The following is a 16,874-nucleotide window of genomic DNA, read 5'->3' as shown; positions in this document are numbered from 1 at the left end:
AAAGCAAAACATCTTCACCCAGTTGGAAATGTGGAGAAACAGTGGATGCAGCAACTTATTTGAGAAAACTTTCAAAATCTGAAGAAAATTGTTAAAGGAAAACTCCAGATCTTTTTGTTTTCAGTGTAAAATCCCATTAAAGGTAACTAAATGAGTCAATGGAAGGATTCAACTATGTCAACTTTATATATCTAAAAAGCAATCACTAAAATTCTGCTTTCATATTTTGCAGTGTCAAAAGGCAGCTGCTCCCTTATTTGTTTTATGTAAATGTACTTTACAATCTATAATAGTTTTTAATCAATTGTGTCTGAGAAACAGGAATACGAAAGAGCTTTTTATTTTTTTTTTTAATGAAAAATTTTTATTGTTTTGCTTATTTAGGGGGAGGGGAGAGGATAGATGATGATTGTTTTTCATTAGCAATATTTACTTCCAAAGCATAGCATTATTAACAAAAAAGGACACAGATCTAGGGTAAAGGCCTTTGTCTTCACTCTCTCACTACACCTCAGCCTCAGGGTATATAGTTTGTAACCTTACTTTCAGATTTCTTCATTGCCATAAGTGGAACACAATCAAAAAGAATAAAATAACAGTTACCACATACAGGCACACACACTGGCACCAGGATGCCTCATGAGAGAAACAAGCAGACTGCTACAGTTCTGCCACTAACTCCCTAAGGGGACTCAGTCTGCGGACTCCCTGTGGAAATGCAGGTAATGTGAGCTACGCAGTCACCTGGCCACTCAGCATACCTCAGCAAAACAGACAGTATGCCTAACAGTGACAAAAGTCTTTCCCATCCAGGCCTGAGTCTCATCATTATTCAAAAAGGTATAAACCAGATTTTTTAAATGAGGATTTTAAGCCTAGGAAGATTAAAACACAAAACTAAAATTAACAATTCAATAGTAATACACTTTTCTACTACATTGCTCCCAATTTGTATTAATCCCAAAAATGCTAAGATAAATAACTTCGAGGTTCATCCTTCACGTTTGTCTGATTATCAAATCAATAAAAACAAGATCCTACTGTTAATCATAAACCTCATACAAGTGGGTGGAAGACAATCAGGATAGCCTTCAATTGCTATTTCATGCCTTTCAAATTCTTAAATATCCAAAGCAATGTAACCAGATTTACCAGAAAGAGATTTTTTGAGGAAAATACTTTAATAAACACTCAGTACATGTTTACAAACCATGTATCAGCTGTAAGCACAAGGGAAGACTAAAAAAGAGAGAATATAAAGAAGCAAGAATATAAAATACTTTCACATCTTAAAATATTTCTTTGTCCAGCAACTGGGGAAATAAAAGGATTTTTCCACATAAGTTGAAATATAAATCATCCCTTTAGAATGTCAAAAATGTTTATTTCGCCCACTGATGGGAGAAAAATTACAAAATAGGTCACTTCTCTAGATTTACTACTGTAGAGAAAATCTATTTAACCTTCCCATATCCTTCATGGTGAATGTCATGTCCATCAGTGTAAAGTGGTCTCAAAGAGGATTCTAAAAAGCTATCATGTTGCTCCATTTCTCAAAACAGAATCTTTCTTCTGCTGCTTCCCAAAAAGTTCCCAGAGAAAAACAGAAACAGCAGCAAGAAAGTAGTAGTTTTTATCTTCGCCTTGACCTCAAGCAAATTATTTAATGTACCTATAGTCTTGAGTCTCAAACGTAAAACGGGGTATCACTTCATCATATTTTAAAGATTAAATAATGTAAACCACCTAACATAAAAGGTATGATTCAGATATACAGATTCCCTTGTTTCCTTCTCTTTTCTAAAAATCACTTTAGCTCCTTCCCAAACCTATCCAAGTTCTATTCCATGAAAGAAATGAGTAGCAGGGTGTTGCAGGCTAAAGGATACAGATCATGTACCTTTCCTCAAAATACATATTTTACATGTCTACATTTCTTTTCATCAACCAAGTCTAAAGGACAATTTGATTGCTTCCACAAATATATCTAGTGTTTATGCCCAGGTTGCGGGTGAAGAGCCTATATTAATACTTGGATTTCTTAGTAGCTATGTGACATTTAGCAAGTTAAACTTTTCATTCTTGTCTAAGTCTGTAAAACTAAGATAATATCTACCTCTTTGTATTGTGAGGACTAAATAAGTTAATGGGTGTAAAGTACTCATAACAATGCCTACTTCAAAATATTCAACAAATGGTAGGCTATTATTTTTACCCTATCAGTATGTCTCAACTCTGTTGCCTGATTAGGTAAAGTTGGTTAAAATGTTGTTTCATACCTCAACCAAATCGGTTCAGTCAAAATTCTCCTGGGACTCTGATCTCCCAGGTTTCAGACTAATTTAGTCCCAAAGGTCCTAAGTCTCCGTATCTCCCTCAATTTCTATTTTCTCAGGATCTCTCAAGTATCAGAAGTACAAACAGGAAACAGGAATTAAAGGGTGAGCAAGAAAATGATCGCTACACTTTCTGTACTCTATTAGGCAAAAGAAAAAACAACTTATAAGGAAATAATTTAAAATGGAACATAACCCCTCTTCTGGTTGCCATTCTTCAATCTCCACTTTCCCCCCAAAATAATTTTCTGTTCTGAATATAACCTATATAGTTGCTACAATGCTACCAAACAGGTTGCCAAAGCAACCCACATTTACAATTTAACAACTTTTCAGTATAGTCTGTCTGAGGAATAGATTCTCCAGATATTTTTATCAGATTAAGAGTGATTTCAAAGCAATTATGTTTACCACTATGGAGCAAAAACCTTTCTTTATAATTACATAAATATATATCAAACAGACAGGTTAATGTTGACACAAAGCCTTAATTAATGGGAATCAAAATAAGATTTACTCTTTATATTTATTCTAGACTGAGCCCCTTGGTACAAATTTATAGAAACTCAATGCTCTCTTTACATTGAATATATATGCATAATTTTCCTAATACACAATGGGAAATAAGAAAAAGATAATGAAACCAGTAGACATGAAAGGACATAACCTTAGCATGAATTTTTGCCTAGCTTGCAAAATAAACTCGTCCATTTTGGTCTCTGTTTAGGGAGAGAAAAGAGAAATTAATGCAAGTACTATTCATCTGAATAGAATGTGACCCCAAGCTTTTCCTTTTCTATTTACTTTACTATGCTGATGGAACCTAAGAGGATGCTCTACAAATGACACTGAAACCTCTGGGTATAAACCACCAACAGCCAAAAATGTTTAAATGAAAATTAGTGAATTCTCACTGCATTCAATAACCTCCCCCATCTGCTCCTTCTCCATTTCAATATGTCTATCCAATCTAGTTACTCTTGCCAAAAATCTGAGAAACACCCATTAATACCTTTCCCCCTCTTTCTCACTGCATCAAATCAATCATAGGTCCTAGTGACCCTACCTCCACCATCCAATTCTCTCACTTCCCTGCCAAAGGCTGAGTCCATCATTCTCTTACCTAGCTTCACACAATGAGAGGAGTCTTTTAAAAATCCAATGAAATGTAAACCCTGTCAATAGCTTCGCATTAAACATTTCAACCTGAGCCCTAGCCAGGTGGCTCATTTGGTTGGAGAGTCATCCCATACATCCAAAGGTTGTGAGTTCGATTCCTGTCAGGGCATATACCTAAGTTGTGGGGTTCAATCCCCAGTCGGAGCATATATGGGAGGCAAATGTTCGATGTCTGTCTCTCTCCCTCACTACAAATCAATAAACATAGCCTTAGGTGAGGATTAAAAAGAAAAAAATTTAAACCTGAGATGACCTACAAAAGCCACCCATATGACCTGGCTTCTAGCTCCCTCTGTGGCCTTATTTCTCACCACTCTCCTTACATTTTACTCCGTTCTAGAAAGTATTAAGCAACTCCCATTCCCAAGCCCTTAGCATATGCTGTTTCTTCAATCTGTAACACACTCTTCACCACCAATTCATTCTCGTCATTCAGGTCTCAGTTTACATGTACTTCTTCAAGATACTTCCTATGACATCCCCACCTATCTTAATTAGATGTTCCTTATATGCACTCTCATAGCACTCTGAACTCTGTTTCTGTGGCACCCACAACCTTCGTAAATATATCATTAATGTGATTACTTGCTTAAAAAATTAATTTCTTTCTACCCTGTATTCCCCCATGAGGGCAGAGCAGGGATTGTCTCTCTTATTCACCACTGTATATCCCTAGCACCTCAACTCATGGTAAGCACACAATACATCTGATAAATTAATTCCAAAGTCTCCAATGTGCATCTTTGAGGCCTCTGTACAAGTTGACTCCTTCCACATGTAGAGGATTACTTGGAAGTCTATTTCCTGATTTTTAACACTTGCTGGAACTTGTAAGAAATACAGAAACCTTCATTTTTAAGACACTAGGTAAAGAACCCGGACCCCTATGAGCTATTAGGGTTATTTTTAAAACTGTATGCTTATAGCCAAACAAGATTGAAACTTCAATCATCGATGATGATCCCTCTTTCACTACCCCCATACATCTACTGTTAAGTCCTATTAAATCTGTTTCTGCATCGTCTCTGGAATGTTCTCTTTTCCTTTTTATACTAGATTTATCACCCTTATTACTAGGTCTCTAAAACAGCCCCACTCTAGCCTCCAAAGCCCCATACCTTTTAGCTTCTGTCCTGTTTATGCTGAGACTTCTACCTGTACTGATCTACCTTGGTCGGCCACAACCAAAAGAAAACTTTCTATATAAATCCTTGCCACTCTTCAAGGCTCATTTCTAATATCCTTTCTTTCCAATGCCATCAACCAGCTGTGATCTGTTCCTATTTCATTTGTATAACCCAGCATTTACTTTATATCACTATGTGCCGGACACTAAGTACTCATGTTTGTCTTACCGTATCTCCACTCCACATCAAAACATGAAACTTCTTAAAGATAAGAGACTCAGTTTATTTACCTATGGCATCTCTTGTCTCTCACACATTTGCTCATTCAGCAAGTACTTACTACATGACCATTTAAACACTATCATAAAATACTTCAACTCAACTTTAGAGAACAAAAACACCAATTACAAGGCAACAAAAAACATTTGTAGTAACTAGATCTGCAGCAAGTGGGTAACACAAATTCTTGTTACCTAACTTCGTTCTTTTCGAATCACAAAAGCAGCACCAAGAATAATTCTCACTATTGATATTCTCAGGAAAAAGGAGGGACAGGGAAAAGGGAATAAATACAAAAGTTCCTGTTTCTGCTACTGGATGTCATAGGCAGGCTAACAGAAAAACAAAGGCCATTAAATCAAAGGTGTTCACAAAATGAAAGTTTACTCAGCTCTGAAGTAACTTCTATTAGAACACAATGGAATTATTCTCACATATGTATCCCACACACTAAGAAACACAATAATCACTTTATGAACAACAAAAAAACCAAAGGCATTAAAAGAATCAAAGCTCTAAGTCACAAGCCAAGAAAGCTGTTTTGTTTCAAGTTAAACCAGTGACTAACAGAGACTTTTCCCATCAATGTTATTTAGAGTAGCATAATTTAAAGTAGTTTGAGCCCTAGAGATCCTCTAGATCAATTCCTTTTTTTTTTTTTAAATATATCTTTATTGATTTCAGAGAGAGAAAAGGAGAGGGAGAGAGAGAGATAGAAACATCAATGGTAAGTCATTGATCGAGCCCACAACCCGGGCATGTGCCCTGATGGGGAATCGAACCCCGATCGCCTGGATCCTAGGTTGATGCTCAAAGGCTGAGCCACGCCCAGCTGGGCCAATTCCCTCATTTTTATTAGAAAAGTTGTTACATGCTTAGCCCTAAAGCCAGCGTGTAGCAGAGAAGGGTTAGATCTTGGGTCTCCAAGCTAATATTCCTCTCATGCCATCATTCTGTGAAAAGACAGACTAGGAAAACAAGCACAAATCAAGCTGACTTTGGCAACATCATCTGTGTATACTTAATAAATTCAAGCAGGAGCTACAACACAATGCATTCCAGAGTACCTAAAAAGCAAAATCTACAAACATACTAGTAATTCATTGTATCTGGAAATCTTCATTAACTACTCCAGGAGTGCAAAATTCCTCAAAAGTAGAGGAGAATCCCTGCAACCAAGACAACCCAAAATTCAAATAACTTCTTTAGTGTCATTAAACTGAGTATCTAGTTTATTTTTACCCAACCCTGATGTGGACTTCAGAAAGCTACCTTGACAAATAAAAAATAGGTTAGAATAAATTAAAGCAGAAATAAAAACATGAAAATAAAACAAGAACTGAGAGAACAAAATGAAGCCACAAATGAGGCTTTAAAAAAAAAAAAAGTACAACAATAAGACCTACAAGCTTGGTTCTAAACTTCTAAAAGCCAACAGGAAAATAGAAACTTTGTGAACAACACAAATCATAGCAACCAAGTAATAAAAACAGGCTTAAAAGCTTAGGGAAAAATACAATTACTCTTGGTTGCATATCTTTCTCCCTGAGAGCCTTATAAAGAAGGCATTGTATAATATATATGTAATATATAAAACACATTTCAGTAGTCACAGTGAAACATTTTATGGGATTATTTTTATACTAACCACCAAGGTAAGTCTATTGTAACAATTCAATAAGAAAAAAAATTTTTAGGGAGGAGAGGTCTACATTAATGTCCAGGTACCCAGAATACTGCCAATCTAAGAGCACATTTAAGAAAATAGCTGGGGAAAAAAAATTTCTTAATAGCAAGTACTTACAAGTTTATAAGCACAAGGACCAAGAAAATAAAAACCGAATTCAGGAATTCGTAACAAAATAACAGAACAAAACTCTTAGGAGGAATATAAAGATAAACTAAAGTTTAGAAGAGAGCACATGCAGAAGCACACACTCAAGAAGTTGTATTACATACATATGAGATATATAAATGCTTTTGTTTCTACTTCTACAATTAATAATTAAACATTAGCCGTGTCTGGGTGGCTCTGTTGGTTGGGGCATCACCCCATACACCAAAAGGCTGCTGGTTTGATTCATTAAACTTTAAGGTATTTATTGAAACACAGTTTTCTTGTTAGTCCCTTGATCAAGGAGATGTTTAAATTCCTGCTCCTTCCAGTAATCTTCTAAACAATGATATAGGTCAAACCCAATATAGTGCAGAATTTTCAAACCAGTAATGGCATGTCCCAAGACAGAAAGATACATAAAACATTTTAGGAAGATTTTCCAAAAAGTACTGAAATAAAAAGGCATGACAGTTTTAAACTAAACATAAAGTAAGTTAACCAAAACTATTAATCAAGAAAAAGAAAAGAACTTTTCTAATGTGCCTTGTCTAGTGATACAGAATTTACTATTTGTAAAGTATAATACAATGATAAACAATTTGCCAAAAACTCAACATATGAAAATCAATCATCCTGCTACTGCTAGAGTGTGCACTTAGAACTTACATTTTTCCTCTTAGAGTTAGAAAAGAAAGAACACAAATGAGTTCTTAATGAAGGCTTGTAATTTTCACAGAACCATCCACTTATAATTTAAGCAACATCATTTCAAAACAATTCAACAGTCTCCTGTACTAAATATTTTCATCATGGCTGCCTAGACAAAATCTAGTGACTTTATCTCTGGCAGAAGTACTTCAGCAAAGGAGTGAAATATCAAACAGACAGGCTACTGAAAAGCAAAACAAGTTGAAACTCACCAGCTTCATCAAGTTAATGGAGAGTTTACCTATTCTAGGACTCAAGAATTCTAAATGTGGTTAGGAGACTTGGAAGGGACTACTAAATCACAAAGAAAAGGCTTCTCTCAGTATCCAAAGAATTTCCCTCTCTTTCTTTTTTAATTAAAGCAATACCTCTGCTCTCACTGTCTGGCCAATCGCTGAAAAATCTTTAAAATACTCCAAAGGTCAACAAACACCAGCCTACTGCCCTGGCTGGGTAGCTCAGTTGGTTAGAGCGTTCTCCCAATACACTAAGGTTGCAGGTTGGATTCCCGGTCAGGACACATACAACAATCAACCAATGAATACATAAGTGGAACAACAAATCAATCTCTATATATAATTTTTTTAAATTAAAAACAAACAAAAAACCTGGCTAAATACTTGCATTAGGAGTCAATTTGGTGACTTTGTTCAACAAGATCTTTGAAGTACTGGTGCTTTTAATTTGAATTCAGCTATATAAAAATGTACAAAAGTGTATTTACTTCACAGTGCCTTTAGTGTCCCAATTTTTCTTACTTTAATATAATCTGATGAAAGGAAATTCAACTTTTTAAACAATTACTTAGTTGACTTAATTGTAAGAGGATTCAACTGATTCCTAAAATTATCTGTGGGCTGTCCTTACACTTCACACCCTTTCAGTCAACAAACCATCATGTGAGAAGAAGGCCCTGGGAACTACGTAGTTAGTGAATGGACTCAAAGGTCTTTTCAAATCACTAGATTTATCCCATGGAGTAAGAAAAGTCCTCTCTTAGTTATTTTGATTTCACTGGATTAGAACAGTTACCCACATTACCAAAACTTAAACTTCTTCAATACAACGTATCCTGAAAACAGTACACTTCTAGATTCTAGATTTTTTTCTCAAATACACAAAACAAGCACATGAAACTTGAAACGCTTCAACTACAGTATCTGTTATATGAAACTACTCTAAAACATAACATATTCAACCTTAAGATTTTTAGAAGCAATGGTTTATGCAGCGGTCAGTAGGCATAATGCCACAAATATTCACAAGCTGATATAAACTACTAACCCATTTAAGAAAAAATAACTATGTTACAGCAGTAGCAAACCTCCAAAATATATTTGCTTTATTTAGATATGAATAAAGAAATGAACTCTTGAGTACAGTAAGCTAACAAATGGTAATGGAACTACATTTACAAGGAAGAAATTCAGCAAAATTATCCAGACTTTTCCCCTCAAAATAGAAATATAAACCAAACTTCAAATTCAGACAGTTATCCATGTGGATCATATAAATAGAGAAAAAAGGAAATTTTATGCTTAAAAGCACAGCTGTCTCAATTAAATCTCCAGCAAAAATCTTAGTGACCTTTTCAGTATAGGCAAGGAAAAACCAATTATTACAACATAACCACCTACTTCAGCCTTCTCTAGTAATCCAACCTTTACAAAATCCCTACCTAAAGAGGAAATGAAAGAGCATCTACCATCAACTCTCCTGCCCCTTCTTTTTCAAATAATCATGCTTCCGTCTCTCATAAGTCTAACACTTGTAAGCAGATAAAATGTAGACTGATTGCCCTGGCCAGGTGGCTGAGTTGCTTGGAGTGTCATCCCATACACCAAAAGGTTGCCAGTGTGATTCCCGGTCAGGGCACATACCTAGGTTGCGGGTTCAATCCCTGACTGGGGCTCGTATGAGAGGCAACCGATTGATGTTTCTCTAGCACATCAATGTTTCTCTCTCTCTTCCTCTCTCTAAAAGTCAATAAAAACATATTCTCGGGTGAAGATAAAAAAAAAATGTAGAAGACTGATTTATCTTTAAGGAGACATATTCATACTGCACTTCCATGTTTATCCGTAAGGAGCCAAATGCAGAATTGGGAGGAAAGAACATGAGTCTCTGACTCCACCACACCGAGTGCCAACCGAAGCTTATGCAGAATTTTCCTCAAACCAACAGATTTGGAAAAACCAGTGAGAATTTATCCCAAATAAGCCCAGCCAGCGTGGCTCAGCAGTTGAGCATCAATCTAGGATCCAGGAGAACATGGTTCGATTCCCGGTCAGGGCACATGCCCGAGTTGCAGACTCCATCCCCAGCAGGGGCATGCAGGAAGGCAACCAATCAGTGACTCTCTCATCATTGATGTTTCTAGCTCTCTCTCTCCCTTCCTCCCTCTGAAATCAATAAAGACATATTTTAAAAAAGAATTTAATGCAAATAAGTTAATACATTTAACTTAGCTGAGAGAAAATAAAGTCCAAATCTGATAAAGATGGGCTCTTTTAGGCTCAGAATCAAGTTGTGAAAAAGTGGATTGTGTTTAGAGGTAACCTATAAATTACTCAGAGGCATTTTCTGATTATTAGTCCTTTAAAAGGTAAGGAAATCTCAAGAGTTAAAAGTGAAGACTGGGTACATTCTCAGCTGAAAGCTCAATTAAACCAACTATAAACTCTAAAGTTATGTAGGTCAACTAAATTTTTGTCCCCCACTTACTAGAAACAATAAACTCTGAAGTCAAGTCATAGAAACTTACAAAAATATCTTAGATACAGTTTCAAAAAAAAAATCTATTCACTCACAGTATGGGTATAGTTTTACAAATAGGATGTCTTCTATTTTTCCTTAATAAATTAGATTTTAAAAAGAAATTAGCTGCTATTAGCCTACAGAAACACAATACTATTACCAGAAATATCTTCCATTTCTTCACTAACAAGTATAGGCACCCACCTACCTAAAATTAGGAAAAAGACAAGTGGAACCTAGGTGCCTATATACAAAAAGTCCCATTCTCCCCATGACGGGAATTTTTCTCCCTTGTCCCATTTCTCAAGAATGACATTATAAATGGGTTATACTCACAGGGGTACATGGCGCTGCTCAGGATCAGCTCTCGTCAGTTCTTCTTCTTCAATATCAGACTCTCCTCCTGAACTACTGTCAGTGACATCTGAATCAAATGCTTGTTCACTGCACCTCAAGTTGGCTATACCACTAGCTGTAAATCTCTCCAATTCTTCTGAAATCGAATCGCTTTTCAGGAAGTTGCTAAGTCCCTCTGAAGTGGTGGTCTCACTGGCAGCTTTTCTCAATGCAGCTTCAGCCTTTCGAGTCAGCATCAACTGGCTTCGGGGCCTCAAGGATTCCAAATTTGGCAGTTTGCTCCAAGTTTTCTCTAAAAATCCACCCAGCTGATGCTGTATATGCCTCTCCACCTGCTTGGCTTGTACAACCTGTAAGCGCTTCTGTAACCTGCGGGCACGGTTCTCAATATCAACCTGCCGCCGCAGTAAAGCTGTTATCCTTGTGTCAGAATCTAAAGCACTGGAAAGAATGGAAGACAGGGGAGACTTTTTACCCTCTAACTTGACACACCCCAAGTTAGAACTGGAGTCTGTGCCAGGTAATAACCTACTGCTTCCTTGAAGTGCTGGCTGTTCCATGGAATTTGCAGAAGATTTGTTTGCAGTGCTATTATTGCTAAATGTAGTTGTGTGTTCTACATCAAGGCTTCTATGTGGAAGAGTGCAATTGGTCATACCCCCCTTCAAGTCCCCAGATTCAGATGCCACCATTTCACCCCCCTGAGAAGATGAAGTGAGAGTTCGTTTTCCCCCATTGAGGGGACTGGAATTGTCATGATCAGAATGTGTTGAACTTTTAGTCAATTTCTTAGCCAACCCATTTACAGGTGCTTGTGGCAGAGCCGTCTGACCACTCGTATTCATGGTTCTAAGATTTTCTAAGGAAAACTCCAAAACTGGCTGTCTCCCCAACAGCTCAGCTCGGAGTTCATAGGACTGAGATAAGAAAGGGTGAGATTTAAGGACTGTCTGCTTGCTGAAGACACCTTGCAATTTCAATGACTCCTTTGAGGAAACAGGTGTTACATCGGAGCAGAGATAAGACGCCACCAGTGGTTGCAGCTTTCCCAAGTCTTCCTTAGGGTTATTTCGGAAGTCTAGACTGGGATCCTCTGCAGCAATGGCTTTTCTTTTGGTTCCGTTGGCAGCAATAAGGATGTTGGCGTTGCCGTTGTTTTCGGCACTGCCAGGGGACAAAGTGGAGGATGGGGGAGCCAGTTTGAACCGGATATGGTGTGCTTCAGCTGCTGCGTCAGTGAGAGCGGGCGCCATCGCAGCCATTCAGCACAGAGAGACAGGAAGTCCAGCCTCTCCCGGTGCCGAGGCCAGCTCCACGGCCCTTTACTGCCTCCCCAGAGAACAGACTAAAAAGAAAAAGAAGAGAAGGAAGTTAGAAATACAAGCACATTAGAAAACAACACACATATTTAATACAAATACTACTTGAGGCTGTAATCCAAACTCTGCCTCCAGTAATTCATTCTGGAGACTTGAATATCCTTCATTAGGGGAAGTGTATTGTGTGTGTGTGTATATGTATGTATGTGTACGCGGGCACGCAAGCATGCTCTCTTCCATACAAGAAAAAGAATTCCACCCTTCTTTTTTGTCACTTGTTACCACAGATTGAAAGTAACTAAAAGAGAAGTCCCATACTGAGAGAATCACAGATTGTTAAAGTTAAGTCACCTGTATTTAAAAGAAAAATCTCTTTAAACTTCTTAAAATTAGTGGACTTAAAGCAAATGAAGCTACAGCTACATTGTATGATTCTGTCAAGCTGATCTTGACTTATTCTAACCTTAAAATAAACAGAAAAATAAAAACAAGAAAAAACCCCTTTCTCAAGAAAAAAACCCTTTCTCCAATAAGAGATGCACTGCAAAGATAAACTAAACTATTTCTATTCATAATATTACTGAGTTTCTGGACAAATGGTGCTATATAAACGCAAAGTGCTATTGTTACTTTTACAAACACTGAAAATAGCGTACAGAAGGATGAGGGCTGGGAACAAATAAAATGTTTATGTTAGCTTTATTTCTTGAGTAAAAACACTTTGGAAATAATAAATAAATAAGCAAACTAAACACCTAGCAATCAAACAGAAAAGAATTAGTAAGGAACTCCCCATCCCTACCAAAAAGTTTGTATGCCAAATGTCATAGGTCTGTGTATATTTCTGGCCAAAGAATCCAATGTTCAGCAGCTTCTCACTTCTCTGCAAGATAGCTCATACTACAAGCTTAGCTGTATCACACCTGTAATCAACTTACTTTCACTGTCCTCAGTACAGCCCACCTCTCAAATTAATTGCCCAAGGTGTCTCTTCCCCTTACCCCAAAACTTCCTGAAAGAATAGTATAAATAGCTGCCTCTGCACTCTTCTCTAATCTGGCTCCTACTGCTCTGGGAAAAGTCACCAGTAATCTCATTATCAAATCCCAATGGTCAAGTCTCAGTCCCCAATAGGGTAGTGCTGACCAACTGACCAATTCATTCTTGAAGTTGTCCTTTCCTGATGTCCTTGATACCAAGGCTCCTTCTTCAGTCCTCTATGTAAAGAACTACACTAGCAATTCTTAAAAGAGTGGTCTATAGACTTCTTGGGAGCTCAAAGACCATTTCACGGGCCCACAAGATCAAAGCTATTTTCTCACAGTAATACTAAAAATTATTTGTTTTTGTTTTTTTTTTTTTTTACTGTGTTGACATTTGCAACAAGGGTACAAAAAACAAGGCTGAACACCAGTGCACCAGAAAGGTTGCAGGTTCAATTCCCACTCAGAGCACATACCTACATTGTGGATTCGATCTCCATCGGGCATATATGGAGGCAACATATTGATGTATCTCCCTCACATCAAGGTCTGTCTGTCTCTCTCCCTTCCCCCCTCTCTAAAATCAATATATGGGGTATGCTTCCCAATGTATACACACTTTAACAGCTGATAGCTCAATTTTTAAAATGAAATGTATTTTAATAAACACTGCCATTACAATTATTCAAAGTGTGTATACATTTTTTGGGGAAACCCTATATATATTCAAAAACAAGACTGAGCAAAACTGATGGTACCTTAACACAAATCAAAGCAGAGGCCCCAAAGTACAGAAACAGTCACGGGTCATTGTATTATTTATTCACTTAGTTTTTTAAAAGTCAGTCCCATGCCCTGGCCTGTTTGGCTCGGTTGGAACATTGTCCCATGCACCAAAAGGTTGCTGGTTCAATTCCCAGTCTGGTAGTACACAGAAAGGTAACCAATTGATGTTTCTCTCTCTCCTCTCTCCCTCCCCCCCTTCTTTCCCTGCTCTCTAAAAATCAATAAACATGTCCTCGGTTGAGGATTAAAAAAAAAAGTCAGTTCCATTTAACAATGTAATGTCCTTGATGACATTATGAAAATCATAAATTTTTATTAAACCTCTACACTTTACATTTTTTGTTTTGTTTTTTTATCAATATGTTTTTATTGATTTCAGACAAAGAGGAAGGGAGAGAAAGATAGACACATCAATGATGACAGTCATCGATCAGCCACCTCTCAAACGCCCCCTAATGGGGATCAAGCCTGCAACCCGGGCATGTGCCCTGACCAAGACACGACCTCCTAGTTCATAGATCAACCACTGAGCCATGCCAGCTAGGCACACAGTTCTTTACTTTTTTTTTTTTAATATTCTGTGTGAAGAAAGGGTACACTTGATGAAACTACTACTTGTCAAGTTTGGGTGCAATGTCAAAGAATATCCACACTTATCTGAAAAGACTATTAAAATACTCCTCTTTTCCAACTATGTAGCTGCATAAGACCAGGTTTTCTTTATATACTACACATAAAGCATTTCCTGAAGTTTTAAGTTGTCTGAGAGCCTGGCCGGTGTTTTTGCTCAGTCATTAGAGCCTCGGCACATACGCCGAAGGGTCTCGGGTTTGATTCCCGGTCAAGCGGACGAACCTGGGTTGCAGGTTCGAGTCCTGACCCCGGTCAGGGTGGGAGGCAATAAACTATGGCTATTCAGACTTAAGTAGTTAGCAGACGTTTTCTTAAAAATGAACAAAGCAAACCTGTCACTTCATGAAAAACCACAGTCGTTTATTGCCAATTATAAAATCTGCATTTTCAAGCTAAAGTATTTTGAAAACTTGTATCCACCATCATGAACTTGAACATTTTCCCATCACTTAAAAAAGTAATTTCTGATTAAATATACTACTGCTATTAATGAATGTGAATTTTTGATACCATATAATGAAATGTGTCAACATTTGGAAGATCTTCAAAACTCAGTAAATGACCAATGCATGTGAGAAACTAATGCATAGGTAAAAAGCAAGCTCAAGACAGACCAACAGATTTTAATCTAACAAGCGATTTTCAACCCTCTTCATCTCATGGCACACATAAATTAGCACTAAAATTCTGCAGTACACCAAAAAATGTATTTTTTGCAGATCTGATTTTTTAAAAAGGGGCATAATTTTGATTCATTCACACTGAATGGCTATTGTTGTTGGCTGTCGTCATTTTTTTATTTGACAATCTAAGGGAAAAGAGGTCAGTGCCTCAACTAAATAGTCAGGTATTGCATGTTTTAAAAATTCTTGTAGCACACCAGTGTACCGTGGTACAGTGGGTGAAAAATCACTGACCTAAGAGAGTACAAAAAGTTCAAAGATACAGTTTTACATTTCATATCGCAACTAACCTTGATGAAACTACTACTTGTCAAGTTTGGGTGCAATGTCAAAGAATATCCACACTTATCTGAAAAGACTATTAAAATACTCCTCTTTTCCAACTATGTAGCTGCATAAAACCAGGTTTTCTTTATACACTACAATCAAAACATACAATAGAATGAACATAAAAGCAGCTATGGGAACCCAGTGTCTTCTATTAAGCCAGATACTAGAAAGATTGCAAAAATATAAAACAATATATCATCTATTGATAATACCCCATGCCCCATAAAAGTTCTTTGTGGTTGTCTCAACATGTTCTAAGAGTGAAAAGGGATCTTGAGACCAAAAACTTGTGAACCACTGAACTAAAGCGACCTCTTTTCTCCTTAAAAAACAAACAAGAGGACAACTTCCAATTTGGTCAAACTTTATCATCTTTAGATTAATGCCAACATAGGATGGTAGGCCCAGCATAGGATGGACTACGAAAATCATTCATATCAAAATACTTAAGAAATGACTGAGATAACATCCATACAAATACCAATACACTTACAGTTCAAATTTATCTATTGCTCTACGTAACTACAAGTGTCTCTCATTCTAATATTGTATTTTAATGAACTTCCTATGAAATAACTAGATATTCTGGAGCTTATGAGTTTTATCCTTATTGACTTTCTGGCATACGGCATTCTATGTAATACAAACTGTTGTATGTCCACTTTTTCTGCTTCTGATCTTAATGTTAATATTAATTCCTAATATAGTATATATGGCTGTGCTATAGACCAACAGACAGATGAATCAATGCAAAAATATGTTGAGTGAGTTTTGTAGTACACAAAGCATTTTCTGCCATAAACAAAAATCACTATCAGATCTTTCCCATCAATCCAATCTACTCCTCTTTTGAATTGACAGCAATACATCACTGATACTAGCAAAGCAAAGAGGAACATTATCAGTGCCAGATGAATACACCACCACATGAGAAGAGTAGTTGTAGCCTACTACAAGAGAGCACTATATAGTTAGTCTCAGCAATGGCAGGAAACAGCCTCTCTCTGGGAGGCTCCATCGAAGCAAGGACACAGATGTTACACAGTTTACACAAAACTTACTCAGGAAAACCCAGGCTCACCCAGCACACATAAAAGGAGGTCATAATTAACATCACACCACAGAAGTACTTAAGCAGTAAATATTCCATCATCATTTTAGAATCATTCAATTCTTTAAAGTTCACAACTTAAAATCTGCTGGCTCAAATCCCGTATCTTTCAAAATTTCTGACCCTGTAAAAGTACATCTGTGAACTAGACATTAATCACACATATCCCAAAGGCAAGAGTTTACTTTGTTTACACACTCTCTCCTTGGTCTCAATATCCCCATAGGATGCACTGCAAATAGTAGTTACTAAAACAGTCATCTGAGTAAGTAGGGAGGGCGAAAAGCAACTTCTTCAGAGAGAATTCCATTCCTAACTGCTATCTTTATCTTTCTACACCAAAACAACACTACTGTTAGGAAAAAAATCAAAATCTACAACTATCTCCCTTAGCTGACTTGAATTGCTGAGATTTAATATTACCCCCAAAGGCACTCACAGATAAGGGG

The 16,874-nt window shown here is 37.0% G+C and overlaps 1 protein-coding gene across 4 annotated transcripts in view; it reads right to left on the bottom strand.

The window, feature by feature from the left end:
• KANSL1 (KAT8 regulatory NSL complex subunit 1) overlaps positions 1 to 16,874 on the bottom strand; it is a 137,292-nt gene that overhangs the window by 84,861 nt on the left and 35,557 nt on the right. For 2 of the 4 annotated variants that reach the window (XM_081162821.1, XM_081162819.1), the window contains exon 3: positions 10,560 to 11,925. In XM_081162821.1, coding sequence (XP_081018947.1) covers positions 10,560 to 11,842 — 1,283 coding nt within the window. In that variant the 5' untranslated portion in view covers positions 11,843 to 11,925. Of the gene's footprint in view, positions 1 to 10,559; positions 11,926 to 16,874 lie in introns of those variants that run through there. The other 2 variants (XM_081162820.1, XM_081162822.1) reach the window with 1 other exon arrangement.

The sequence above is a fragment of the Miniopterus schreibersii genome, assembly GCF_964146895.1.
Source record: "Miniopterus schreibersii genome assembly, chromosome: 16".
NCBI lineage: Eukaryota > Metazoa > Chordata > Mammalia > Chiroptera > Miniopteridae > Miniopterus > Miniopterus schreibersii.
The sequence above is the reverse complement of the archived record's forward strand: the minus strand, read 5'-3'. Positions and strand labels throughout refer to the sequence as shown.